The 26,832-nt window shown below is 41.5% G+C and overlaps 1 protein-coding gene across 6 annotated transcripts in view; it reads left to right on the top strand.

Annotated features, from left to right (window-relative positions):
- The window catches only part of LOC147133219 (glutamate receptor 3), a 56,805-nt gene extending 30,146 nt beyond the window's left edge, over positions 1-26,659 (top strand). Inside the window, exons 5-16 of one of the 6 annotated variants that reach the window (XR_015081851.1) lie at positions 1,765-1,818; positions 2,276-2,437; positions 2,547-2,714; positions 3,401-3,505; positions 6,659-6,766; positions 8,787-8,993; positions 10,873-11,246; positions 13,069-13,267; positions 18,311-18,558; positions 20,215-20,329; positions 23,851-23,965; positions 25,268-25,415. Coding sequence is in view for 5 of the 6 variants with exons in the window: in XM_086012432.1 (XP_085868558.1) it covers positions 1,765-1,818; positions 2,276-2,437; positions 2,547-2,714; positions 3,401-3,505; positions 6,659-6,766; positions 8,787-8,993; positions 10,873-11,246; positions 13,069-13,267; positions 18,311-18,558; positions 23,851-23,965; positions 25,268-25,513 (1,986 nt within the window). In the remaining variant the exon portion in view is untranslated. Of the gene's footprint in view, positions 1-1,764; positions 1,819-2,275; positions 2,438-2,546; positions 2,715-3,400; positions 3,506-6,658; positions 6,767-8,786; positions 8,994-10,872; positions 11,247-13,068; positions 13,268-18,310; positions 18,559-20,214; positions 20,330-23,850; positions 25,517-25,593 lie in introns of those variants that run through there. The other 5 variants (XM_086012432.1, XM_086012431.1, XM_086012435.1 and 2 more) reach the window with 5 other exon arrangements.
- Positions 26,660-26,832: the final 173 nt, after the last annotated feature.

Genomic DNA, 26,832 nt, shown 5'->3' with positions numbered 1-26,832 from the left:
TTGAAAGACATCAAATTAAAGATACAGTATAAACGTACTTGTGAATAATCTCTTTGTTTAATTGAGAGCCTCTAACTGCAAATGTGCCAAACATGAATAATTATTGCTTTTGCAATTACTCAAAGTGTCACTAAACTCACAGCTAAATTTTGCAAGCGGTTTCACGACAATTTTTTCAAACACTTTTTCACCACTTCTTCGTCTGCTGGATTTAATGGATCCTGCCCCTGCACTTGGCCCCTATGCAAGTGGACCCTAACCGTGAAAACAGTAATGCAATGCATGATTCACAATTAATTGTGTGACACAGGGCTCAGCAATAATCTAGAATACCATAATTAATAGTAAGCCACTGATGGTTTTGATTGGTTTTGTCCCCACTTAGTGATAGTGTGAACGTGAGCATGAATGGTTGTCTGTTTCTGGTTGTGGCTGCGATATAAAAAAATAGATGGATGGATCTGGGGATGACTCTATGATGATATTGCTCTGTGTAAATTTAAACAACGGTGTACAGGATTTCGCAGTATCGATTTTGTTGAGTGGATGTGTGTGTTTAGAAAACGTAGTCAGATAATGCTGCATTTATTTTATCATCGGCATGAGGTTAAAACAAACTAGAAATACTTACGTAATAATATACATACTGTGTGTGTAGCTTAAGCTTTTCCTTCTGGAATTGCGGCGTGAGCATTACAGACCTAGTTATGTGTTGGTGACAAACAGCGTGTACAAACAGAGTTGTAAGCCTTACACCACTCCAGGCTTTGCAGCTTGCTGGGCTTCTGCACCTGCAGCTCCTTCTCCCATGGGCGCATGTTCGGATGCGCTCGCCCTTATTTGTGGCAGTGCAAAATATAGTACCCAACTGCATGGTATTCTTTTCGTTTGGGTGAAACCGACCCATTCATCTATTTTCTATTTTAATTTGCCGTTGTGCAGAATTGAATTGGATCATAGTCAGAGAGGTTTCCGCTCGTAGCGAAATAAGATTTTCCATTTTCAGTGCCACTATCAGTCTAATGGAGTGCAATTCTACAGCACAACAAAGAAAAATAAACATTACATTAAATTGATACCTCTCTAACCGTATCACTCAAAACTGAGTATTATCTTTGAAGGGGTAGAATTTTGTGGAAAATTGCGGAAGAGTAATTTGTGTATATGCTTCGAAAGACACTCTGGGGCAGTTGAAATGATTGCATTGCCTGACTGTGCTCTGTGGGGGTGTACAGAAAGCAAAATGGAGAAGAAGAAAAAAGCACAACTCACCACCTCCATGCTGCCATTTTTAAGCTTGTGTTCTGTTCAGAGAAACCGACACAGTCGCAGTATGGGGAGTTAAAAAGCATGTGTGCAAAGGATGTTTTGCCTGTTGAAGAAGTTTAGTTTTGGTGCTAATTAGGAGGCAGTGACACAGGGGCTGGGGAAGGGGGACGGGGGTTGGGGGGTGGGGGCGACCCACTGCGGAGAGGAAGCAGAGCGAGAGGGCAATTTTGCTGTAGCTTTGACCTTATTTCACTTGTTGAAGTTAATGGAAAGGAGCAGGCAGTGTCATCATGGCGTCTCGCCGCCTTTCCGTGTCTCCCACATACACACTCGCATGTGAAAGTGTGCTCACAAGTTTCCCTGCAAATGTCACTTCTTTCTCTCATTTTGCTCTTTCCGTCTTTGTGTTCTAAAACTAAAAGGTCTTTGTTGTTCAATCTTTGATCGGTTGTCAGCGTTGGGAGCTGTGACTCACTGAATATTTCTTCCTTGTAGGTGGTGATTGCGGGCAAAAACACCAGAGGATACCACTATATTCTTGCCAACCTGGTAAGAAACGATCCACACTGAAAATATGTACGGTACATGTAGAAAATGGCAAGAACGTTGCTCGGACTACATTGCACTTATGTGGTACAGTACAGTAATTTGTTGGCAGATTAACTGACATGTAGTTTCTGCTTGGTAGACCAGCCAGGACACTGCTCATGTTGATTTAGTACATACACTATGTTTTATTCACTACATATTCAACAGATTTGGCGAGTAAATTCAGATGTCATCGTCATTATTTCGGAATTTGGTGTATATTTTTTGTTTGTTGGTATGCCATGACATTTTTCTAATGTAAATGATGTGCCTTGGCTCAATAAATGTTGGGAAACGCTGTCTTGGTTTGTTCAAGCGCACTTAAAGTTTATGCTAAAATCCAAACCAAATCAAATTGAATAATGCATTGAAGCATGTGTTTTGCAGCTAATAGCTAGTTGTACTCTTTCAACTCCAGGGTTTTTCCAACATGAGCTTGGACAGGGTCTTTTCTGGTGGAGCCAACATCACAGGCTTCCAGATCATCAACCCAGAGAGTGCCATTGTGCAGCAGTTTCTCCAACGCTGGGAGCGTCTTGATGAAAGAGAATTCCCAGAAGCTAAAAACACTCCTCTAAAGGTCGACGAGACCTAACTGGGAATGCTGCGGCCAAACTGAGTCTTTTGTCGTTGTTTTTATTTTTAAATCTCTTTAAAATAACTGCCCATTGGTTTCTTGTGTGTCACAGTACACATCGGCACTTACCCACGATGCTATCCTCATCATCTCTGAGGCCTTCCGCTACCTCCGACGCCAGCGCGTGGACGTGTCTCGCAGGGGAAGTGCAGGCGATTGCCTCGCTAATCCTGCTGTGCCCTGGAGTCAGGGCATTGACATAGAGAGAGCTCTGAAAATGGTGAGCACGTTCACAAGCCCATTTCTGTAGAACTCCCATTTTGTTTTATTGTTTTGGCTGCGTTTGCTGATCTCAAAGGTTCATTGTCAGTGCTCGAAACAATAAAACTCTCACAATTCAAACGGTTCCACACTTTGGCATTTTCATACACTGACTTAGTACTGTATGTTTAAGCAACAAAATACAGTTGTGTGATATCAGTTAGCAAAGAACAATGCTACATCTCAGATTTTTGACAATTTGACATTGTCAAACAACTTCATTTAAAGCAAAACTACACTACAATTCAATTTCACCTTAACAACCGTGTAGCCAGGATACCACTCCTTCACTCCGGTTAAAAAAAAAAAAACAAGAAAAAAAGTAAACGTAACAAAAATCCACTAGTGTATTACCTCCACTTACAGAATTACTGTATGAACTTAATAATAACCAGTAACGGTAACAGTCACAAAACCTAAAAAATCAAGTTATAATAACAAGCAAGTAAAATGTTCTTGGAAAAAAAAACTGTCCGGTAAGAGGAATCTTACAAACAATGAACATTTAATTATTCAATCTTGGTTAGAAGAAATCAGCAAGTTCATAGATCACAATGTTCAGTTTTGAGTACTGGTGTTCCTAATGTTGTGGCCAGTGAGTATCAAATGCATGTAAGTCACGTTTTCAACCTTTCTCCTCTCCAGGTCCAAGTTCAAGGCATGACAGGAAACATCCAATTTGACACATTCGGGCGAAGAGCTAACTACACGATCGATGTGTACGAAATGAAGTCAGGAGGCCCTAGGAAGGTACGTCAATTGTTTTCCCGAGACACCTAAGAGGTCACTGAATTGTATTCTTGCGTAAAATCTGAATAAAATGTTCAATGGGACTGTTAGTTTTTGCTGCCAACCTGTAACACAACAATTGTGAAAAACCTGTTGGCCCGTCATACTATTTTATTTGAACTTTGGCCCCAACAAAATTCTTCTTCACAATTGTAACACCTAACATGCTAACATATAGCATGCTAACAACCCATAATGTTAATTCTAAACATCTCCTGCCTCACTAAACGGGTGCTATAGTGTTAAAGCCTACAGAGTCAGGAACAATGCTAGCATCCCCACCGTTGGATGCAGCGGTAATTGTTTTAAAATGCTTTATAAATTCAGTTGATTTGAGTTGAGCTGGTATGCTAATGCCTAGCGAGATGGCAAATTGAGTAGAGGAAAACTTGCTAATGCAAATTGCTAAAGATTTTACATTATGCCCTGTAGCCTACTACAATTGACATTTGACTACAATTTCAATTGAGGAGTGATCAGATGTTAACATTTTAGCAGCTGGTATGATAAAATAAAGCAAACTAGCAGCCTGAGTAAAGCCGCTAAGGCAGACTAATACTGCATGGATTTTTACAGCATGCCCTGTAGTCAGACACTAGTATAAAGAAAATTTGATAAAATGTTGAATGTTAGTATCCCAACATAAAGCAAAGTAGAAGCCTGTGTCGCATGTGCTGCAATAATTGTGTGAAGTTCTTGACACTTTTGGTGTCCCATTATGAAAGGTTGACGTGACTTTCAACAATTCGGCTTGCTAAACCTTGCTGTCATGAGGTTCGAGTGCCTTTCAACTTGATGATAAGCGTACAGTTAGCAGTGGGCATCAATGCGTGGTGACATATATATTAAAAAGTGAGCTCAGTGAGCAGGTCATCTGGACTTTTGATAAGATGGTTGACCTCTCCTCTCAAAGGACTCTGTATCCTGTCACCATGTCCATCTGTTCTCACCAAATGACCCATTAAAATGCAACTACACGAAATAGCCTAGTTACAAACGCTCCAGCAGCACATCAGTCTCTCGTCCTTTGTCCTCAGTATCCTTGAGGAGACTGTTAAATCTGCCGTGTGCACGCGTGGCCAACATTTACTTTGGATTCGAACGAAGCAATAACTGTCACTCTTTTATTGTCGGCGAGACAGTGACAAACAGTCAGACATCGACCGTGCGTCACCACACAACAGCAGCTGGACACTGTATGTCGTTGTCGTCTAAAAGGACAAGGACATGTTGTGTATCTCTTGAAGGACTTGAACTCGGCTTGTCAGCACTTGTGGATTATACTTAAGCGTAACTATTGCCCTGTGATTTGACTGGCAACTAATCCATAGGATAGGCTCCAGCTCACCGCCACCCTAATGAGGATAGGCAGTATAGAAAAGGAATGGATTAACTCTCCTTTTTTTAAATACACATTGATGGTGATTTTTGTATCAACACTACATGTACGCCTTTATAAAAAACTAGAGGTGTCAGTCATAGTGTAACATGCAATAAGATTTTATTTTGATATTTTACTCATGCAGCAATTATGCAATAATCGGTATAACGGAAGAAAATCATCACAATGTCTATGAAAACAAAGAAGGACCACTTTATTATAAAATACACATTTCCATAATTTAATAGTCTGGACTATTTATTAATGTATCTATTTTTAGGAAGACAAATAAATCACCTCTATTTCATTAAAGCTAAACAAAAGGGAGAGTTATTTGGATGATTTAACCAGCTCCGATTTAGCTTTTCTCAGTCATCACTATATGTTGTATGTGTACGTTTTAATGTTTTTAAACGTTTAAGCGGACTTCAGAACTCGCACGTCAACGACCAGGTAAGATGCGAGTTTCGTGTGTATGCTTATGTACGTAGAGATACGTATGCTTTAGTGAAGTAAAACAATATATGTACTTATTTGTATTTTGTAACCGACTGCAAGTGTCTGAACACGTTGAATTGTTTTTTTCAATGTTGTATTTTGATCAAACATATTTTCAACTTTATGCCCAATATAAAGTATAATTTTTGTAATCCCACCAAAATGGAATGGGCAAATTATCGTGAGCACACACTAACCAACCATCATAAAGAAATGAGAAAGTTGAACTCAAGATAAAAGGAATTTTCACTAAAACAAAAATCCCATGCAGATGAAAACATACCCTCATTGGTGCAGGTAAAATAGCTCATAAAATAGAATTTGGACTTTGATAGCACCAGATAACACACCTTCCAAACCCACAACGTAGCATGAGTGGAATAAAGCAGACAGCTTCGTTGGTGTTATATCACACCCTACTGAAGTGTGTGTGTGTTGTATTATTAGAGCAGGAAAACATGAAGTTTGTCTTACTCGACCCATGCTGCTTTCTGGTTATGTAAAAGAAGATTTGCAGAGCCGCGAATAGCTTCCTCCCACTCAGCTGAAGCGGGGCCTAGGTGAAGTGAGCGCACCACAAACTAGCTCACTTTATAACGATATGATCACCATATTGTGCCAGCCCTAACAATAGTATCACCAGAATCCGCGTATTGGAAAAATACTATCCACATGAGCCCACAATATCGATGCAACTGAAGAAGTGAAAACTTCGAGGAAAGTCTTCTTGCACTTACAGCATAGAAATACAACACAATGTAAAATACACTTTGTTCTTACTTTACCATTCAAATATTGTTACATTTCAAGATTGTGAGCAGAATTACAGAAAAAATAGCTATTTTGAAATATTAACAAAAACATTAGGGGTGTATAATTTATAGTTTTAATGGCAGATGTGACTTGGACTTTGGAAAAAGTATATCTTTATATACATGATACACATCAGTAATGGGGGCCTGAGTGTTCGTTCAGATGAATTTTCCCTCCCGTGCGATAAACGTCCATTCCCGTTTGGAACATAGGCATTCGTTGTAGGCGTTGTGGGGTGCTGGCAAAAAATCCCGCCCGGGTGACAACATATTATTTTTATTTATTTCTGTGTGGGCCCGGACCACTGTTAGTGCAATAGTGCAATAAGAAGATATTGATATTTTATCCCCCAACTAGCAAGGAGTTGTATGGTGTCTTTCTTCTTCTTGTAATAACTGTCACCATCTGTGTTGTTTTTTCAGATCGGCTACTGGAATGAATATGAAAAATTTGTATATATAATGGATCAGCAGGTCACCAACGAGTCGTCTTCTGTGGAAAACCGAACAATTGTGGTCACTACTATTATGGTACACTCTCGAGCAGGTTTTAAGTGTTTCACCTCAAGATTTCTGCCACTCAAGGTCAAGGTGTCCATTGTTGCAATCTGTCCTGGGAGGGTAGAACTATTTTCTTTTGAGTTGCTTTCCATCCACTCACTACATGTTGAAACAGTCGACTCACAAAGAGTGTTTCAACTGTATCCGTGTGGGTGTCAAAGCATTTTGGTTTTGTTATATTCCAGTGGGCTGTTGTAGTAGTGACATCACAATAACGGCATTGGTAACGATAACAATAGAGATACACACCTATTCACACTCAGTGCGTACGTAAGTAACAGTGTTTCCGTCTCATGGAGTAAAGCGGTCAGTGACAGAGCGTCGAAGCAGCTTATTTGAGAGGACATAAACAACCAAAGGCAAGCCGCCCTTGGTTGCTTATCTCCTTAATGAGCCCCAAAATGTGCTTCAGGTTCGGTAAGTTGAGTACCTCAAGAGTGAAAGTAGTTCTTGGGTTCTCAGTAGAGATCGAGTCACAGCAAGTGTGGAATCATCAGGCCCTTTAAATGTAAAATAAGGTGCGCCTTATCTTACATTTAAAATCCTGGCCTCGTCTTACTTCTGACTTTGTCTATTATGTTTGCATCCTAGGCAAATTCAGAACATGTTCTCACAAAGTCACAATGTGAAACGTCAATGCATTATTTTCCTCACTGTCCATCTTTCCGTTGTTTTTTTTTTTTTTTTTTTTTTTTTAAATCAGTCATCTCATTTATAATCTTCCTTTCTGACATCCCCCCAAGAAGGTATCATCATAATTCTGGGTAAAACCTGATTTTCCTTTAAACAATTATTATCAGCAACAAATGACCACCTGATCTGATGAGATTTGACTGGCGTATATTAGTACCTGACCTTGTCCAATGGGATTTTCCCATGTTCAATTTAAATGGCTGTCAAATGACACAATCTGGATCAGATCCGGGAAAACCGTGGTTTAGTATTGTAATGTTAGACCCTGGATACTCATAACAAAATGCTCAGCCATCCATGCCCTTCAGGGGAAAACATTTTTAAAAAATGAAGTACCAGGTTGTTGCACACAAACAGAAATAACCTCTTTCGGAAGAAAAGAACAACTATGTCACTAAAGGGTCATATCATACTGTATATTTATTTTTATTTAACCATTATTTACAATGATGACCTGGCATATACATGTATATATACACACTGTATATATAAATGACAATTTTAAACAGACACTGTCCAACGGATTTCAGTTGTCCGGTCCTATAACATGGAGCGAAAAGTTCCAAATGAAACAGGAAGTGATCGTTTCTCTGCTTTCCGAGTTTTCCATAACTAAAGGAAGGAAGTTGAACGCATAAAACAAAGAATGAGAAAGCCATTTCCTCCGAGCACTGAGTCATGAAATACTGAAGGTGATACGGCAGTATAACGATGGACCCAAGCCAGTGAGTGGTTTCTTGTCCGATGCTGTTTGACAAATAAATTGGCCTCTTATGCCGTCTATTGTGATATTGGACCTTGAGTGTCTGCAATGTCTCTTCTGTCACTGACGTTTACTTTATGAACTGGAAAAAGTGCTCTGTTCAGCTTTCCCCCAACCCCGCCCCCCCCCCCCATGTGCCATGCTGATACAATGCACGCACGCACAATCCAAACCCAGCCCCGCCCTCCCACAAAGTTGTAGCTTAAGTATGAGGTTCGTATGAGGGAGCCCTGATTTCCTGCTTCATGCGCTACTCTTTCTGCTGGCCCACTTGGCCTCTTTACTGCAGCAGCGGCCCGCTTTATTTTGGTGTGTGTTGAACCCCCTACCCCCCCCGCCCCCCTCCCCAAAAAAGCCCCCCCCCCTCCCTCCCCACGTCGCGTGGCTGTGAGTTGATGCTGTGTGATCGTTGTCCACAACGTGTGTCTGCTTGCTGTCCCCCCTGCGGCATGCGTGCATGCCTCTGTGTGACCGCTGAGGTCCAAACGTGTGTGATCTCTTCACCATGGACTCAAAACTGTGTCTGATTAACAGGAAGCGCCATATGTGATGTACAAGAAAAACTATATGCAGATGGACGGGAATGACAGATATGAAGGCTACTGTGTCGATTTAGCGTCTGAAATTGCAAAGCACGTGGGGATCAAATATAAGCTGTCGGTAGTTCCGGATGGGAAGTACGGAGCCAGAGATCCGGAGACCAAGACGTGGAACGGGATGGTGGGTGAACTGGTTTATGGGGTGAGTATCAGTTCAATGTACTTGACTAATTTAGAGAAGCGATTCCCAAACACTGGGTCGGGGCACTCGGGTGGGCCATCAGAGATCACCGGAAAATGATCTAATTTTATTTCATTTGTCCAAAAATGATTATTTATTTTCTACAAATAATGTATTATTGTTCATCTCTCTATGCCAATGATGTATAGTGACAGGCAGAACAATTAAATGCTCTTACATTAGAGGGCAGAAGATACAACGAATCTGTGGATGCACCTGTTGGCATTCATCCAGAATCGACACGCAGTCCATTTGCGATTAAATTGAGATGACTTCATTATTATTTCAGTATATACACTTTATGTGACTTTTTTTTTTTTGGGATGGTCTGCGATGAGATTTTTCTATTCTCAAACATGTGTCTCGACTCATTAAATGTTGGGAAATATTGTGTTTGAGAGTTATCATCAAGTTTGATTGAAACCATTTTTCATATAAATACAGTGGAACCTCTGAACTTGATCAAGTTGGTATGAAATGCTCGCCCCAGTGCGAATAATGGAACTATTCCATTTCAGGGGTCAAATGGGATATTCAAAATAACATTTGAACACTCTTGACCGTAGTGTTAATTTTGAGAGTGGTTTTATGTCACTTTCAAGGTGGATTTTTGCCAACATTTTGAGCGACTTGTGAAATGTACTTCAGGGTCATTCAGTCTCGGATGTTCCACTTTAACGTGCGCATGTGAAACAAAACCGCACTTGTTGTAAAATTGCCAAAATGTTGTTTTGAATTTCCTTGAACAATATTTTGGCCTGCTCGAATATGAAGCAAAAGCCAGCACATGAGAATTAGACAGAAATGCTCGCAGGCCATGTGAAGTCCGCTGAAGTACTGCATCAACGCAGGTCAATGACTCTTTAGCAGAGCAACTGCACTTCTGAAAGTATCACAATTTGTAATATTCAGGGCAACCCTTGGCTGCCACAGCTTCTACTTGAAAACAAGATGCGAATGCTTTTGTGTAACTTCCTCCGCTTGCTTTGTGTAAACTGTGTAAGTGTGATTGCCGGGGGTTCGAGTAGAGGTGAATGTACAGGCTGAGTCACATTTCAAGGACTGCCCACATAAGCGCTTCCACCCCTGCCTTCCAACCCTCTTACTTGATTCATACTGCCGAGTTGGATCAAGACAAAGACACCAACAAACACAAATACTGGTGACTCATCTTACCGAGAGAGACATCATTTTCTCCAGCTTTTGCAGAATGTTCTCAGCGCCCGCAATCCTCCAAACTGCTTTATGCATGAATTGACATGAAAGTCGTCTACTGTATGCATGTTTGCCTATTAGCGGGGCCGGAGTGCGACGTATTTGCAGGCCCACTTTAGTCCACAACGTTTTATTGAAGATTGAAGATGATTGTATCAATCTCAAATAGTTTACCATTCCCTCCAACATCTATATTCATATTGTATTTGATTAAAAAAAAATGAGATTACAATGGAATGTTCGTAGAAGATGACGACCAGTGTTTATTTAAACGTGTATGAGAACATAAAAAGCTGAAATTGACAAAAAGCAGCAACATTTAGGCAGCTAACGCGGCGCTTCCTGCCAGCGTTCTTACTTGAAATTTATTTCACGCCACTTCTCGTGCACTACTTAGTTTGTTGCAAACACACTTTATCGGATGATTTCCAAACAGAACCGCGGGCCGAAGGAAATTGTTCCGGCCCCGAGCAACGCATATAGCAGCCCAGCCCACCGGGGAATGGCCCGGTTAGCCAGACGACCCACTCCGGCCCTGCTTATTAGTCAAGTGCCACTTCAATATCATGTTGTTTGTCTTATGATTTGCTCTAACGTGCAAATGTGCCTGTTCCCGCTTCCACAGAGAGCAGACATAGCAGTGGCTCCTCTCACTATAACGCTGGTACGAGAAGAAGTGATAGACTTCTCCAAGCCCTTTATGAGCTTGGGCATCTCCATTATGATAAAGAAGCCCCAAAAGTCCAAGCCCGGCGTCTTTTCCTTCCTGGACCCGCTGGCCTATGAGATTTGGATGTGTATAGTGTTCGCCTATATCGGCGTGAGCGTGGTGCTGTTCCTGGTGAGCCGCTTCAGTCCTTACGAGTGGCATCTGGATGAGAACGATGAGGCCAAAGACCCTCAGAGCCCCCCCGACCCGCCCAACGACTTTGGCATTTTTAATAGCCTGTGGTTCTCGCTGGGTGCCTTCATGCAGCAAGGATGCGATATCTCGCCAAGGTTGGTCGTCGCCTTCCCTTTCCGCCGCCTCTCATCATCTCTTTGCATTTTAGAGTCCCTTACATACATCTCCATCCTGCCATGGTGCATATAGGTTATTTTGGGCTCCGTCCCCAGTACTAACGTCATTTTCTTACTTAACCCGGTCACACCCTCTGCCTCTGTCGGATTTCAAGCCGCATTTCAGCAGCACTGCCCAATGCATCCGCAAAATAACTTATATTCACCATGCTGAGGGCTGTAAAATGCACAGGGCTCATTTCATTGCAAAGTCCGACTAATTCCTCATGACTCTTGGAGGGCTACCGCGTTTTTGCTGCATGTCCCATTTTACGCTCATCAACTCGGTGCATATAACGCATTTCATGTGGAAAAAGCCATCGTCGCCTTGAACTGGTGAAGTGCCTTCAAGTGACTACACCATGTGTTTTGCCAGCACGCTGGCCATCCAAGTCAGGTCAACCATCCATGACTCCACCCACTCCGACCTCTTCCGCAAAGGATTCTCAAAGATCACAGATGGATTATTCTGACAATAAACAGAGTGAGCCATGTAGCAGCAATACTATTTCAAGCGAGTACACAATCAGCAGCTTCAATAGTGAAAGATGAAATGGTGGTTGCGCAAAGGTGCTGTGGCTGAGCAAAGAAAGTACGATTATTATTGCTGGCTATTGCATCACAGCATGTCACAGCATAGCCAGAAAATACTGTATATGTTGATGTGAGCGGCGATGACGCCAGCGCAATTCCAATGGCAGCTTTGTAAGTGCAACGACCCTCCGACAATACCGTGGCATCGCCTTTGAATTTGTTGTGGGAATTCCAGGCCGATTTCGAGTCTCCCCACTTTAAATCATATTGTGAATGGTCTTAATTTAGCGTTGGCATTCAGAGTCCACAGACCTTAACTTGGACTTCTTCTGTTTGTTGACTGTTGACAACAATTTGAAACGCACACTAGTGACACCTACAGGACTTAAATGGAGCTGCAATGAGACGGATATACAGTGTGAGATGTAAACAAGATACATTATGCCTTTTTTCAAAATTAAAAAAAAAAATCCATGTGTCTTTAAAATGGCACTTACCTGTCAAAATACACAAAGATCACACTTAGCATCCACTTGCAAAATCACTGATTTTTGCCAGTGGTTCTGCCTCATACAAATGCTGAGTACAACTTTTGTTACCATGACGACCAGGGGCCTAGATAGGCATCTGTGAAGCAATTCTGACACCTTTAACTCATTCATTTTCCAATGTTTTCACACATTAGGGTAAAAAAGGGTCTGAAAATGTCTGGCGGTGAATGAGTTAACAACTATTTCCTCAAAAATGTCAAGTAACAAATTTAGCAACTTTTTGAGGCTTTATTGATTCTTCCTCCAGAGCAGTAGCTGTCAACCTCTGTGTCTATGTCCAGACTGCAAATGAATAGCGCTTATGCGAAGCCACCATTGGCTATAGCAAACGCCCATAAAGATTTGATTGTATTTTCGCTGGTGGAAGCGGCACTTCATCACCAAGCTGCAGAATTCGACTTGGGCAATTAGCGCATGTAGCGCATGAAGTATGTAAATTATGATGTCACAATTCAACAAAATTCTGACACATAAAATAAAGGATAATCAAACATGATTGTATATTTGAACACCAAAATAGTCAACCAGGCCATATCATTGAATCCAATGAAAACTAAAAAAATAAAATAAAAATAAAACTATGTATACCTCTATTGTCTGTTAAAGGAGTTCAAGCGAAACCATGGCCGCGTCTCGCCGCTCTTACGGCTGCTATCCGCTCTGCTTCCTCTTGCCAGGTCACTCTCAGGCCGCATAGTCGGAGGAGTGTGGTGGTTCTTCACCCTCATCATCATCTCCTCCTACACGGCCAACCTGGCGGCCTTCCTCACCGTGGAGAGGATGGTTTCCCCCATCGAGAGTGCCGAGGACCTGGCCAAGCAGACAGAAATCGCCTATGGGACGTTAGACTCAGGCTCCACAAAGGAGTTCTTTCGGGTGAGTGCTGGAGTCGATCAACTGACTTGCATCTGCTAAACTAAGCTATGTACTAATCAATAACATCACGTATAGGATTTTCAACTTGCCTATTCTTGCCTTTTTTTGTTTTCCACAGTGACCTAATGTCATTTTGTAAAACTCTCATGAGATCCAATACAAGAGCGTTATTAAATATTCTCTTCTTACGGAGATGGTAATCTTCCATGTTTTGAAACGGGCGTATAGAATCCAATTAGATTGTGTAACCCACTCAGTAGGCTATGAAATTAAATTTACACATAAGAAGGTTTTTAAAAATGAAAGTGGCACGTTTGAGAATGTGCAGAAACGTTTTGCAACAATACAAAAGAGCTGCAAATGAAAAAAAAATGTGGGGAATTCAGATTTGGGTATCCTTGACAGATGAGCGCCACTTTTTTTATCCAAGCCATCGAATGTGGACGAAGTATGTCATCTCATTCACTGCCAGCCATTTTGGCGCATTTGGACATTTTCAAGACCCAGAGGATATTGTGGTCAATGATTATACACACGAACTAGGACCAACCAACCGCAGCTCGCTTGCTTTCTGAAGCTGAGTCGTGATTGGTTGTTACCTGAGCAACTGTGATGTCATTTTCAGTCGACTACAAGTGACAAAATGGCCGCCTCCTGGTATGGATAAAAACAGGTGGATTTTGCTGTTTTACTTCATATTCCACAAAGACAATATTAATCAGAATATCAAGTTTACACTAGTCGGGCTGCATAGAACATTTTAAGTCAATCATTTTGGGGGGTTGACTTGCTCTTTAAATGTGTAATAGGCATAATAGCCAGTGAGTGTCCATCTTCATGACTTGATGACTTCTGTGTTCTTGTTATTTTGTGCAGCAATTTGATGAAGTGGGAAGTGGAACACAATATCTGTGTGTCATGATATGTTATGTTGTGTGAGCTGTTATGTCACAAAACAGCACCATGGAAACCTCTTTGCAGTCTGGTATCCAACTCTGAGCTGAGTCTATTTTTAGCCCTAGCCTGAGATGTTACCTACCTGCAATACATACAAAATGATGTCTCATTAGATTGATAGTTGCTGCATTTTGAGAACTATTGCTATATGTTTCTCCCTCCTTTTTTTTTTACAATGTATTCACTGGAACATTGTCAGCCCACTTGGATCAATAAAAGCAGCCACAGCCCCCCTGGGAGAAGGCAATGGAGGAAACGTTATTTCTGTGGGGAACGCGCTTGTTTATTTAACAGTGGAAACCCAACGAGTCTGCATGGATGTGGCTAAGTAAAGGTGTGCTCAGCATTTGTGTCTCTGCAGCCCATTATTCAAGGCGTCTAAGTGTGAGAGCGTTGTCTGAGCTGAGGTCTGAAAGCAGTGACATGGAGCAATCGCTATGATTAGTGTGGAAGAAGGTCGCCGCTACCTCGCTGCGTCTCTTAGATTTAGGAAAAAGATGCAACGGCTTGCAACGACAGTGTGAATTCACCCGAGCTGAACTGTTTCAAATAGGAAGAGACTGCTTGTAGCTGTTATCTATTCATGGTAAAACGTTGTCCTTCATCTGTCTCTTCAATTTAGAGGCTACATTAAAGTGGAAGTCAACCCAAACATATTTTTTTCAAGAATATCTTCTATGCTGGCCAACTGGTTGAAATAAGGCGTTATGATCAATATGAAAAATGAGTTAAAGGTGTGCTGTGTTTCAACTAGTGGGCCTGCATAGAACATATTCTGGAAAAAAAATGTTTAGGTTGACTTCCGTTTTAAAGATATATATTTTGTACAAACAGAACATCCAGAAGCATACCAAATCCATCCAACTCTCGAAAGGGACATCAGCTACTGTATGCCATGTTCCGTGTAATATTTGAGGAGGAGGAATATCTGACAGGCTTTCGGGTGAATCATCACATTTAATGCTTCTTTAGGAGAACATCTCCAAAATCCTTCAGAATCTTTTTGGAGATTTGGCTAAGGAGTCAGATTTACATTGTTATTATTAGCATTATACGCGTGTAACTGACAGCGTTTCTCCTCACTACATGCTGTTATATTGAATTAGGAATAAGTATAAGGGAGTCAGCTAATATATTGAGTTATGTGCTTATTAAGACATGACTGCATCTCTGATATGCCTCAGAAGGACGTCACTTGCGTAATGAGCAGACCTTCGTACAGTTGCATTAAAAAAACTGCTGCTGACAAGCATTTATCGTCATGTAATGCAGGGGGGGAAATAGTCATCTCGACAGTCAGAACTGTCATCAGCTGTTATTGTCATATTAGAAATGTTTACAGTACATGAAGACCGTAATGATTGAAAATTGTGCATATGTCAAGAATGATTCACATGGTAGGCTATCGCCCCAGCTCACAATCTGTTAGGTTTGAAGTGAATTATTTATGTCGCTGTGGTGAGCATCAAGCTCACACGTCCTTCCGACGCTAAATATGCACGGAATAGCAAACGGCATTTGGAACTAACAAAAAGGGGCTTAATCATTTCGTGATGTGCCCTGCATTCTTCCCATTAAAAGCATGACTTCTAAAAGAAATGCTCCAGAGATTCCGAGCTTGGTCATTTTTCTGCCCGTCTGCCTTTCGGTTATGGCGCTCCTGCCGTAAGCGGCACGGTGACAAACAGCCTCCTCGAGACATTTAGAAGCTAATGAAAAGTTTTCCTCTGAGGCACTTCTTCTTCACTCAACTCAAACAGAAGGTCACATTAATGCAGCAGCACTCCCCCGTCATGTGTAGCAGAAGTTCACGTTATCCAATGACAGTAATAGATAGATGACATTTCTATTGCCCTTGATGGCTTAGTGAAAATGCGTCATCATTTCACCTTAAACTAACACCTCTAAAGTTTTTGGTATACAATAAAACCCCACTATTAAAAAAGCTCTAGCAAAATAAGTGAGAATTTGTGTCTGTAGATGTTGGTAAAGCACGCTTTTTGTCCAATTGAAACTCCTAAACTCACTACAACATAGTTGATTGACCACAAAATTCCAAAGGATGGTAGCAGAGCACTTCCTTGGCACCAAGATGTCAACGTATGACGGCAAAGCACTATATGTGTCTAAATGAAACTCCTCAACTCACTCAAACATATTTCTTTGATACCAAGATGTCAGAAGGTGGTGCCAAAGTACTCATTTTGTCTGCAATTAAGATCCTCTATTCGCTTCATCATAGTTCATTGGCACCAAGATGCCACAAGCTGGTACCAAAGTGATACTTGTGATTGTTTTGGACTAAAAACAAACACAATAGGTGAATATGCGCATTCCGAACTCTGAATATGCACGTCTTCACTATTGCAACATCATTCACATGATGACCTTGAAACAGGGCCAGTCAGGACACCTCACCTGTTGTTTTAGCGCTAGCAACAGTGCTAATGCTACTGTTCGGATTTGTCTGCAGTTGACTTCGAAACTCAATATGAGGCAATGGATATTATAGTATTTAAAGACATATGTTATAACACAGACAAGATGTGTTTGTCTTTAGCATGTATGCTAAATTAGCTCAGCGTCTTTAACCGTCTTGTCATGTTGTCTTGTCACGTCCTTTTCGCTCAGCTTTAGGTCGCTTTGAAGTGTGTGTTTTGAAAATATAACCATCCACTAATTCCACTTATGATGTTAAAATGAAATCTAAAAAAAAACATGAAGTGTAGTGTAGTGGATTTCCTATTTCTCCGCCACTATCTGACATCATGTTTTGGAGAAGAGCGCGCCGCTTTTTCACCTTATTGCAATCTTTTCAAGTCATATGACTTTGGATGTATTCAATTAGAAAAAAAAAAAACAGCGTTTGTGACTCCAAGCTGTGAGTTGCTGGTGGGATCAGACAAGGACGAGGTCATTTCCGCCTGTTACTCCCGAGTCGAAACACGGCTGTTATTTATCTGTACTGTGCCGCCAGATTGTCTGACCTCAGGCTTCTGGCGCGAGGCCCGCAATCGCTCCGCCTCGCCGCTTGGCTTAAAGGCTCAACTAACTGGACTAATTAACTGCTTTACAAGGGGCTGATAACTGTTATGTACTAGGTTGGAATATTCACACCACTGTATAGCAGTTGCGCACAAGTTTTAAGAATGATGCTGCGGTCATGCAGAAACAGGGCTAACACTGAACGCTCTCTAGTACACCTGATTCACTGCATCATACTGCGAAGGGTCCAAATATTAGAAACAATCCTCAGAAGGATGCAATGTGCTTCTACGCCACTCCAATGACAAAAACGAACAGTGTTTCATGGATACTTCTGACAGTGTCAATTGAGCATTTTTGTTTGTGATAAAACAGTAATGAATGACAACGGTTAATTTGTAACTTTTACATGTTTAATAAGTAATCCGTTTTGAGCATGAAAATGCAATCTCTACTATGGCAGCCACTGTTCCAACATGTTAAGAGATTTTGTTGTTGTTGTTGTTGTTGAAACAAGGCATTCTGACGAATACTGTGTCTGTCGAATAATAGTTAATTGATAGCAATCTCCGGGGGCGGCCATTTTGTCTCTTCTGTCGATATATATAATAATATCATATGTGACTGGTATTCTGGGCGCCCTTTAAAGGCGAAGTCAACCCAAGCATATTTTTTTCAATAATATATTCTATGCAGGCCAACTAGTTGAAACAAAGCATTCTGATTAATATTGCATTCATGGAATATGAGTTAAGGAGCAAAATCCACTTGTTTTTAGCCATGTCTGGGGCCGACCATTTTGTCACTTCTGTCGACTGAATATGACATCACAGATGCTCAGTGAGCAGTTGTGATGTCATATTCAGTCGACAGAAGTGACAAAATGGCTGCCGCCAGCGCTGGCTAAAAACAAGTGGCTTTTGCTCCTTAACTCACATTCTTGAAAAAAATATGTTGACTTCCCCTTTAAATGGCGCCCAAAATACTAGTCACATATTTCTTGTAAAAAAAAAAAAACCCAAAAAACAATTTTGTATTGCTGCCAATGTTTGAGAATGTGTAACCTAACTCTGTGTTGTGTCTCCTTCCCTCCTAATGCAGCGCTCCAAAATAGCCGTTTATGAGAAAATGTGGTCATACATGAAATCGGCGGAACCGTCAGTGTTTGCCAAGACAACACCTGACGGGGTCTCCCGGGTACGAAAGTCGAAGGGCAAGTTCGCCTTTCTCCTGGAGTCCACAATGAATGAGTACATAGAGCAGCGCAAGCCGTGCGACACCATGAAAGTGGGCGGCAACCTCGACTCGAAAGGCTACGGCGTGGCCACACCCAAAGGCTCCGCATTAAGGTGGGTGGGATAATATAACAATGTGCCCCATGTTGTTATAGTATTCCACCCACCCTGATGTCACCTTTCCTCACTCCGTCATTCGATTTCCCTTCATGAGTGGAGAGCATCATGAGTCATTTCAATCCAATCCACACCTTCGGCCATCTTTTCTTTTGTCCGTCTGGTTTTGTCTCTCGCCTCCTTTGTCACGCCTTTCCCTTTCTTGCTCACATTTTAATGTCCCTCACCTTTCGTTCTCCCTCCCCACTTGTTTCCGTAGTGCATTTGCTTCCTAATTGACCTCTGAATGACCTCTTTTTCATTTGTGCATTTGCAAGTTAGAACGTTTCCGGTGATGAATGTTGAGCAGCATGCTGAATGTTTTCTCTGCTAATCCAACAATGGTCGTCCTCATCCCGCACACTTCCCGAATACACAACTCGCAAAAAGTTTGAGATGTCGGGCTTTCGGGTGAAATTTCAAAACAAACCTGAAATGTACGATAACCTTTATAGGTTAGCTCCAAAGTTTTGGATGCGCATGTCCAACTCTTCAATGCTGCAGCACTTTTGCACAACAAGGGGCTGACTGGCAACTTTCACAGCAGGTGTTTGATGTTTACATTATTTCACTAAAATGAGTGTGTGCTAACTCCATTTTTGGGGCGTCATTTTTCAGGAAAAGTGTAGTAGGTCCAAATTCATGAACGATATTAAATAAAATAAATATTAGGTATGCTTAATAACACTTTTTTTGAGACCAATCCCAGTACAAGTATGCACTCTTTGAGTACTCACCGATGCCGATTACGATAACTGTATTACTTTTTATACATGAAATTTAATTTAATGCAGTGCCAAAAATTGTGACTATAGAGCTTTTATAGCGCCATCTACTGCAGAGGAGGACTTACACAGTGCCAAATATTATTAATATTTTTTTGTCTTAAGTGTCGGTGGCTGATACCGGCAGCCTCCAAGAGTGCCCCGCTACCTTAAAATAAGGCCAGTATCGGTCCTATTTAGATACCTGGTATGGTATAGGTACTCACCAATCCCTAATAAATAACATTAACTTGAACATGAAGATGCAAAGGCATCCAAGCTAAAATAAATGCTGAATCGCATCACATAGTGGAATTTGGCAGCCATTTTAGGCACAAATAAAACGACGCCTGAAGCACAGAGCCGATGACGATTAATGCAGTACGAGAAAAAACACAACGTTGTTACCTCGGACATTTTCATGGGTGTAATGCTTGGTTTGAATTTTGCAGTTCAGCTCCTTATTAAAGAGCAGCAAGTTGTGCAAAAAGCACAAAAACACTGAACAGTAGGACATGTGCATTGAAAATTTTGCAGAAGCTTGAGACAAAGTTCACCCTGGAAAGGTTCTCGTGCATTTTAAGCTGATGCAGAAATGTCTCCCGGAAAGCTGAATATCTCCAACTTTCTGTGAGTCGTGCACGTACAAACAGTGTGACTCTCCATGCCACCTCTCTAAGTATGGATGTCAAAGTGCCTCTCACCCTTTCCCCTCAATTGCAAATTCTCCAACCAATTTGTCCCTCCGTTGCTCCCACTGATCTTTAACACGACTATTATTACTATTCCCGCTATTAGATTTCTCACGGACCTGTTCCTTTTCTTACAAGTTATGTTTTATCGTTTCAAGAAATGCTGTTAACCTGGCAGTGTTAAAACTGAATGAGCAAGGCCTCTTGGACAAATTGAAAAACAAATGGTGGTACGACAAAGGAGAGTGCGGCAGCGGGGGAGGTGACTCTAAGGTCAGCCTCAATGTCACCAAAGTCGGGTGTCCTAAAACAGAGTAATCGGCAAGGCTGACGCCGCTCCAAAGTCAACGTTGGCCTCATTCCGGATGAACATTTTTCCTCACTTCTCTTTATTTTCTGCCGCTGAGATCGACCGGGAACCCTTTCCTTGGCTAATGGAGCGCAATCCATTTGTAAAGAATCCCAAAAGGAGTGATGCGTGACTTTTTTTTTTTTTTTTGGCCTGTGGCTAGGGAAGACGGGGGAGCATTTACCATGCCTGCTTTTTCTAACCACATGCCAACGTTGAAAAGTTTGGTGAATATTCCAAAGCTCCAAATGTGCGCTCCCCGGCGGGCGCGACAGCGCAGGCTCAGGGAACAGCGTTGTCTTGAGGGGATGAAGCATCACAGGCAAACGTGAGAATTCTAAACAGACAAATAAGGGACCATCGCGTTTCGTCGGGTCGACCCCATGCGGCGCAAACCCTGCGGGAAGACACCAGGGGCCCCATTTGTGGCACTTACACCAGCACATCGCTGTCTAGTTGACTCTTTGGTGTGTGCGTGTATATAAATGCGGTACTGTGCAAAAGCCAAAAGTGGCAATTTGTTGTTTTTGTACCCTTTTCGGAACAGTCATTTTGACGTCTTTGACTAACTTTGTAAAAATGCTGACACCCAAAAAAAAAAAAAAAAAAAAAAAAAAAAAAAGACCATTTAGAATATGTGATACAGAGATTGACAAATATTATAATAGAATTTCTCAAACAACAAAATGCAATGACGGCCTTGGACTTTTTGCGCAGTATTGTCTTCTGGAAATTTCCATTGCCAGAATGTGCAAGTTTCCACATTGTATGTGCACGTGCTTTTTTTTTTTTTTTTTTTTTTTGCTCACCAATGAGGCCCCTGACGATGAGCCACAATAGTCACACGGTGCATCCATCTTTGCTACTCACTGCCTTTCTTTCAGCTTGCAGCACAACGTCACAGAGTCAAATTGGGAAAGAGGAGATGTCGTGCTCTCGTCTCCCGGCTGAGCGCGAAACGGATACTCACGAAGGGGCGGCGGGGGGGGAATTGCGGCTTCAAAGCGAGTCGTCCCCCCCAAGCCTGCAACGCGCCTCCATCCGCCGCTCGGACACACAGTAGACAAGCTGCCGCCACCTTTTTGTCGCCCTTGTTTCACTTTCAGAAATGCCCGTGTGGATAATCAGACAGCCAGGTGGAAATATATTGTACACAAACAAGCACTTGAGAAAAAGAACATTTATGGCAACATCTAATCAGTCACGTTTACATTTACAGAAAGTAAATTCCAATCAGATGCACGGAAATGTTTACATCATGGTGTGATGTAATTTGATAATGCAGTATTGCATGTGTGTCCGTATGTTCATGTGCTGCACTGTCAACATTTTCAGTTGGTATTTTGTTGCCTTGCAGACAAACTGAAGGGTGAGATGTTGAATTAAGTCTTTCAAAGCGTACCTCTCTTATTCGTATGTAAAAAAAAAAAAAAAAAAAATGTTTACGATCACCACTGTGGGATTTCTGGTGTACTCTCTTAATACTGCATTGTGAATCGTTATACTATTGCAAATAATATTGAGTAACCCTGCAGAGTGGGTACAAATGACTTCATTTCATTCTGAACATGGTAGAGAGGGGTGGTACGGAATTTGTGTTGCCATGACGATATTAATCAGTTATCAGTTGTAAACACGAGGTCAGCTTTGTGAACCACTACACCCTCAATGGCCCAATTTGTGTATAGGGGAAGATAAAATATGATCATTCTAATTTAATAAACAGACACAAATAAATGTTGACGGACAAAAGTACGGGTAGAAGCCACCTTTACTAAAATGGCAATAAAATGTTGTCCTGAACTCACATGCTGTACCTATCAAGGTTATTATAGTTCACAAAAACTAACTAAAATTGGGGGAGGGAAATTAATGAAATTAAAAGAAATAAAAGCTTTTTTTTTAAACAAAACAAAAACTAACTTCACCTTAAAACTACCGGTAACTATAATTAAAATAGCCAAAATGTCGTTGGTTTTTGACTAGTCGATTAATATAATAGGAACTGACTTTATTAACTGATGATTTTTTAAATCTAAATAAAGCACTTGAGAAATACTCCATATATTTAAAAAAAAAACACAGAATAAAAATTAAACTAAAATAAAGCATTTTCCCCAAAAATATTACAACAAAAACGAACAAACCTTCTCTAAAAATTAATTAAACCTAAATGAAATGAATGAATGAAAATCAAAAGGAAATAAAAACTAACTATAAAGGAAACGCCCCCAAACCACCTATCAAGGCTTTCTTTTCCATTTCAAAGCGCTCTGCAGTTAATTACATGCGCGATGAGCAATGTGCATGCGTGTGAGTGCAAGTCACACAATGGTGAATGCAATATATTTGACGCTGTCAGATTACAAACACCGCGTCCTTTCTGAAAGACGGAAATAAGGCGAAAATTCTTGCAATCAAGGAAACTTAAAAGACGGGGAAGGGAACATTTGCGGCATATTTATCTTTGGTGTGAAATTTCAGGACAAACCTCGGACTCGGAATTTGGACTTGTCGAAACTTTGGAAAGCACGTCCAACTGTACAATGTGTCGATACGTTTTGCACTGCTTGCTGGTCGCTAACAAGGAACCGTACGATAAAATGTATGAATCGACCAATAAATGACCCGCGTCAAATACGGTGATTTCAACAGCCCAAATGTCACCACCTTTTGTGGTTACATGGAGTTTACTGAATAATGCGGGGCGTCAATACAGGATGAATGACAAACACCTGGCAAAGGAAAGAAAAATGAAATCTTGGAACGCAACGAATGAGCGAAATGGAAATGAGCGATCTGCTGTTTGCTTTACGATTGCTTAATAAACCGCCGTTGCCACCGTTTCTGTCGTTAGCAAAGAGAGGGACTGGAGGAGTCACAGAAAGGCATTAAAAGTTGGCAATTTTCAGCAAGTTGTGCAAAAAGTACCGAATCGTCGACCGATTGGACGCAGTTCAGAGGTCAAATAAGTCCACCCGTAAAGGTTATTGTGCATTTTGAGTTCAATCTAGAATTTCACCCCAAAGGCCCACCAAGCCTTACATGACCGTCCGAGATGTTTATTCGTTAGTCAACGAAGGGTTCCCGTTTGATCCGGCTTGCCGGCGGCCATAAAGAGCCGTCAGCTTTGAACGCGCATCTCGTTGTGCGCAAGCCAAAGAGCAGCAAGCGTCCTCACCCCGCAAACTTTAGCCTCGTGCTCAGCGTGTGCCGATTACTCAAAGCGATACGGGTAGGGTCTGGCACGCTAGGGAACGTAGGCTCAGGTCATACCTATCTTGTGTACTGACATGTATTTCTCGATCTAGTGTTGCTTGCTACCTGTCATGTCTTGGCCAGCACCCTACTTGTGATCGCTTTGCACAGTATCAAGTAGTTGACAAGAGTTGAATAACATAAAATAACATAATCAAATGTTATTTATGTTATTTCCCACGTGAAGAACTCCAGTAAACCTTGCAGTATTGAAACTCAGTGAACAAGGCATCTTAGACAAGCTGAAAAACAAATGGTGGTACGATAAAGGTGAATGTGGAACCAAGGACTCGGGAAGTAAGGTCAGTCGCTGCAGGTCTTTTTCTACTGATTGCCAAAAGCAGTGCATTGTGGCCTACTTGTTCATATCTGCATCTATGACATCGTAGCTGCAACCTCACGATGAGACATTCTTACATCGACCTCACCTTGCACACACTTGCTGTGTGGATGATCATGATTCATGCATGTAGAAGTTAACGATTTTTTAATTGCGTTCCAGCATGAACAACGCGCAGCTTTTTGAACTCATGCCATCAAGCAACGTTTGAATGACACCATCCTGCTGCTATTTAATCATCCAGGCTGCTATTGAAATGGAATTTATTGGTGTTTGCGTTTGCAAGCTCAAGTCACCGCCTTGTTTTCTCACTTCCTGACAAAGTCCCAGCTGACTCTTAGATTCCGCTTTGACCTGGAAGGGGTGTCTTAAGAGTCAAGTTGTTGTTTTTTTTGCGAGACTGTCTCGGTGAGAAACAAAAGTAGGAATAAACCAGCACTGTTCCAAGTGCTCTCAGTCGGAAACAGCTGAAACATGTAGTAACATAGGAATGAGCTCGTATATTTTTCCCAATTTATTAATGAAATAGTCATTTTGCAGTTACTAGTTGTCATAACTATGTAATAAGGTCGTAATAAGCCAACCTTATCTCCTTGCAACTAATCGTTGTAATAATGTAAAATCATATCAATATCAGCTATTTTCTCCCTTTCATTTGTGAAACAGCATGTAATAATTATGTAATAAAGTAGTAATAAGCCAATGAGCTCATATTTCATCCCATTTAATGAACAGTGATTCAATAATTGTTGTAATAATGATTTCTCCCATTCATTTGTGAAATAGTCATGTCACAGGGAATAGTTATGATGTAATAGATATATCACATATGTTTTCCCCACATTAATGAAATACTCATGTTACAGCTTTAGTTCTAACAATGTAGAAATAAGGAAATGCATATTTGTATGATAAAAGTACCACGGGTTAACATTGCAAATGGGGAAACTCACATAAATTGCTTTCAATATAAATTGTTTGGCGTTTAATAGCAGCAAAATGGCAAATGGAACACGTTTGAGGTAGTTCAAGTAAATGAGGGTTTAACATAGTAGACCTGTACGACCACGACCGCCTTCCTCTTATGAAGTATAAAGTAGGATCCGTTTAGACTTGTCTGCATTCACCTTCCTAGCTGTTACTTTGCTCCAATTAGCCTCCTGAAGGGGGTTTAGTCAGAGTCCGCTAGGATGTGACAGTTAGCTTTGCAGCCTCACAGCGCCAGTTCCAAAAAAGCCTTAACGGTGGTCTTTACCTCCCCCAGGACAAGACAAGTGCACTAAGCCTGAGCAATGTGGCAGGGGTCTTCTATATTCTGGTGGGGGGGCTGGGCCTAGCTATGACCGTGGCCCTCATAGAGTTTTGCTACAAGTCTCGGCAAGAGACCAAAAGACTCAAACTGGCAAAGAACGCCCAAAATTTCAAACCAGCCCCTCCAGTGAACACCCAGAATTTTGCCACGTACCGTGAAGGCTACAATGTGTACGGGACGGAGAGTGTCAAAATCTAAAGGGTACGTACGGCCTTCAACCGTCGGCGTTTTTCAAAGTGTGGGCTCTAAACCTAATGCACATCTTTTGCGTTTTGCAGAGGAAACAAAAGGTGGCAAATTTGCATCCGGATGGGAACGACCACCGTGACACTTCCGCCACCGCGGTGGACAGCAGGCGGCGTTTTTTTTTGCAAGGCCCGTCACAAAAACACACGGCCGTGACGCCGCAGGACTTCTCGAGGTTCCCTTTCCTCTCGTAGTGCCTTACGGAGCATTCGGCGTCGTGGCAATTGACTTTCACTTGAGATTAAACATGTGCCGAAGAGCGCAACACTGGAGGTGTTCACTTTTATATTTGAGACGAATACAAGATATGGAATGGTAAACATCACGATTTGAATCCTTTTGAGCAGGGGCCACCAACCTTTTGGAATCTGAGAGCTACGGAGTCATACAAAGGGTTTGATACGCTTGAAATAACAAAACGTGCTCAAATTACCTTTCATTAGACAGTGTTTTTAATAATGGATTATATTCATCGATGTGAAGACCCTAATTAGTGTGAGCTCTTCCCCAGGAAATCACGATGTCCCATGCCCGGTGAGCTACTCATATAGTCCCCGGGGGGCAGCGTGTTGGTGACCCCTGCTTTTGACATATTTTGTGGTGAAATGTTACGTTGTATAAATGTCAACAATATTTGGTGAAGTCATTCTCTTGTTTTACTATAAGACTTTTCAGTGTCATATTTAAGACTAGCGTCAATTAAGGTTTAAGCTTTTTTTTTCCTTCTTTTTTTTCTGTCTATAATAAAAAGGACATCCTCCCCCGGTATTATTTTTAAGGGAAATAAAGAAATGGAAGTGAATGGGACGGCATTTAGCTGCATTTGCTCCAACTGCCATTACTTTGGAGTTTCACTTTGTATCAATCACGTAGTGCCATGTTGTACTTTTAAGAGATGAGACGCTTCATGACGTGATATTCTAAATGCTTAACTGGGCTTTTGGTTTTAACACTTTGTACACTCGTAGACGCTGTGAATGCAGAATCTGCAGTAGTTCATTTGAACATTTTGGCACGTTTTGGGTGGCGGGGGTCATTGCAGGGGAGCTGTACAAAGGCAAACACGTTTAATAAAAGGAACTTTATACAAATTTGAAATCGCTACAAGGCATTCATGTTTGTTTTTTGTCAATCTGACCTCCCCCACTATACATGGGACCTAAGCAAATGCCCAGTAGTTTTTGATCTAGGTTGGTTTTAATCATTTGTACCGCATGTTTGGACACAACGAGCATTGGAGGAGAGGTCGTAAAGCATTTTATTACATTTCC

The sequence above is a fragment of the Filicampus tigris genome, chromosome 17 (genome assembly GCF_054856515.1).
Source record: "Filicampus tigris isolate MCC_2025a chromosome 17, RoL_Ftig_1.0, whole genome shotgun sequence".
In the NCBI taxonomy this organism is placed as follows: domain Eukaryota; kingdom Metazoa; phylum Chordata; class Actinopteri; order Syngnathiformes; family Syngnathidae; genus Filicampus; species Filicampus tigris.
This window is presented reverse-complemented; position numbering and strand designations above follow the sequence as displayed.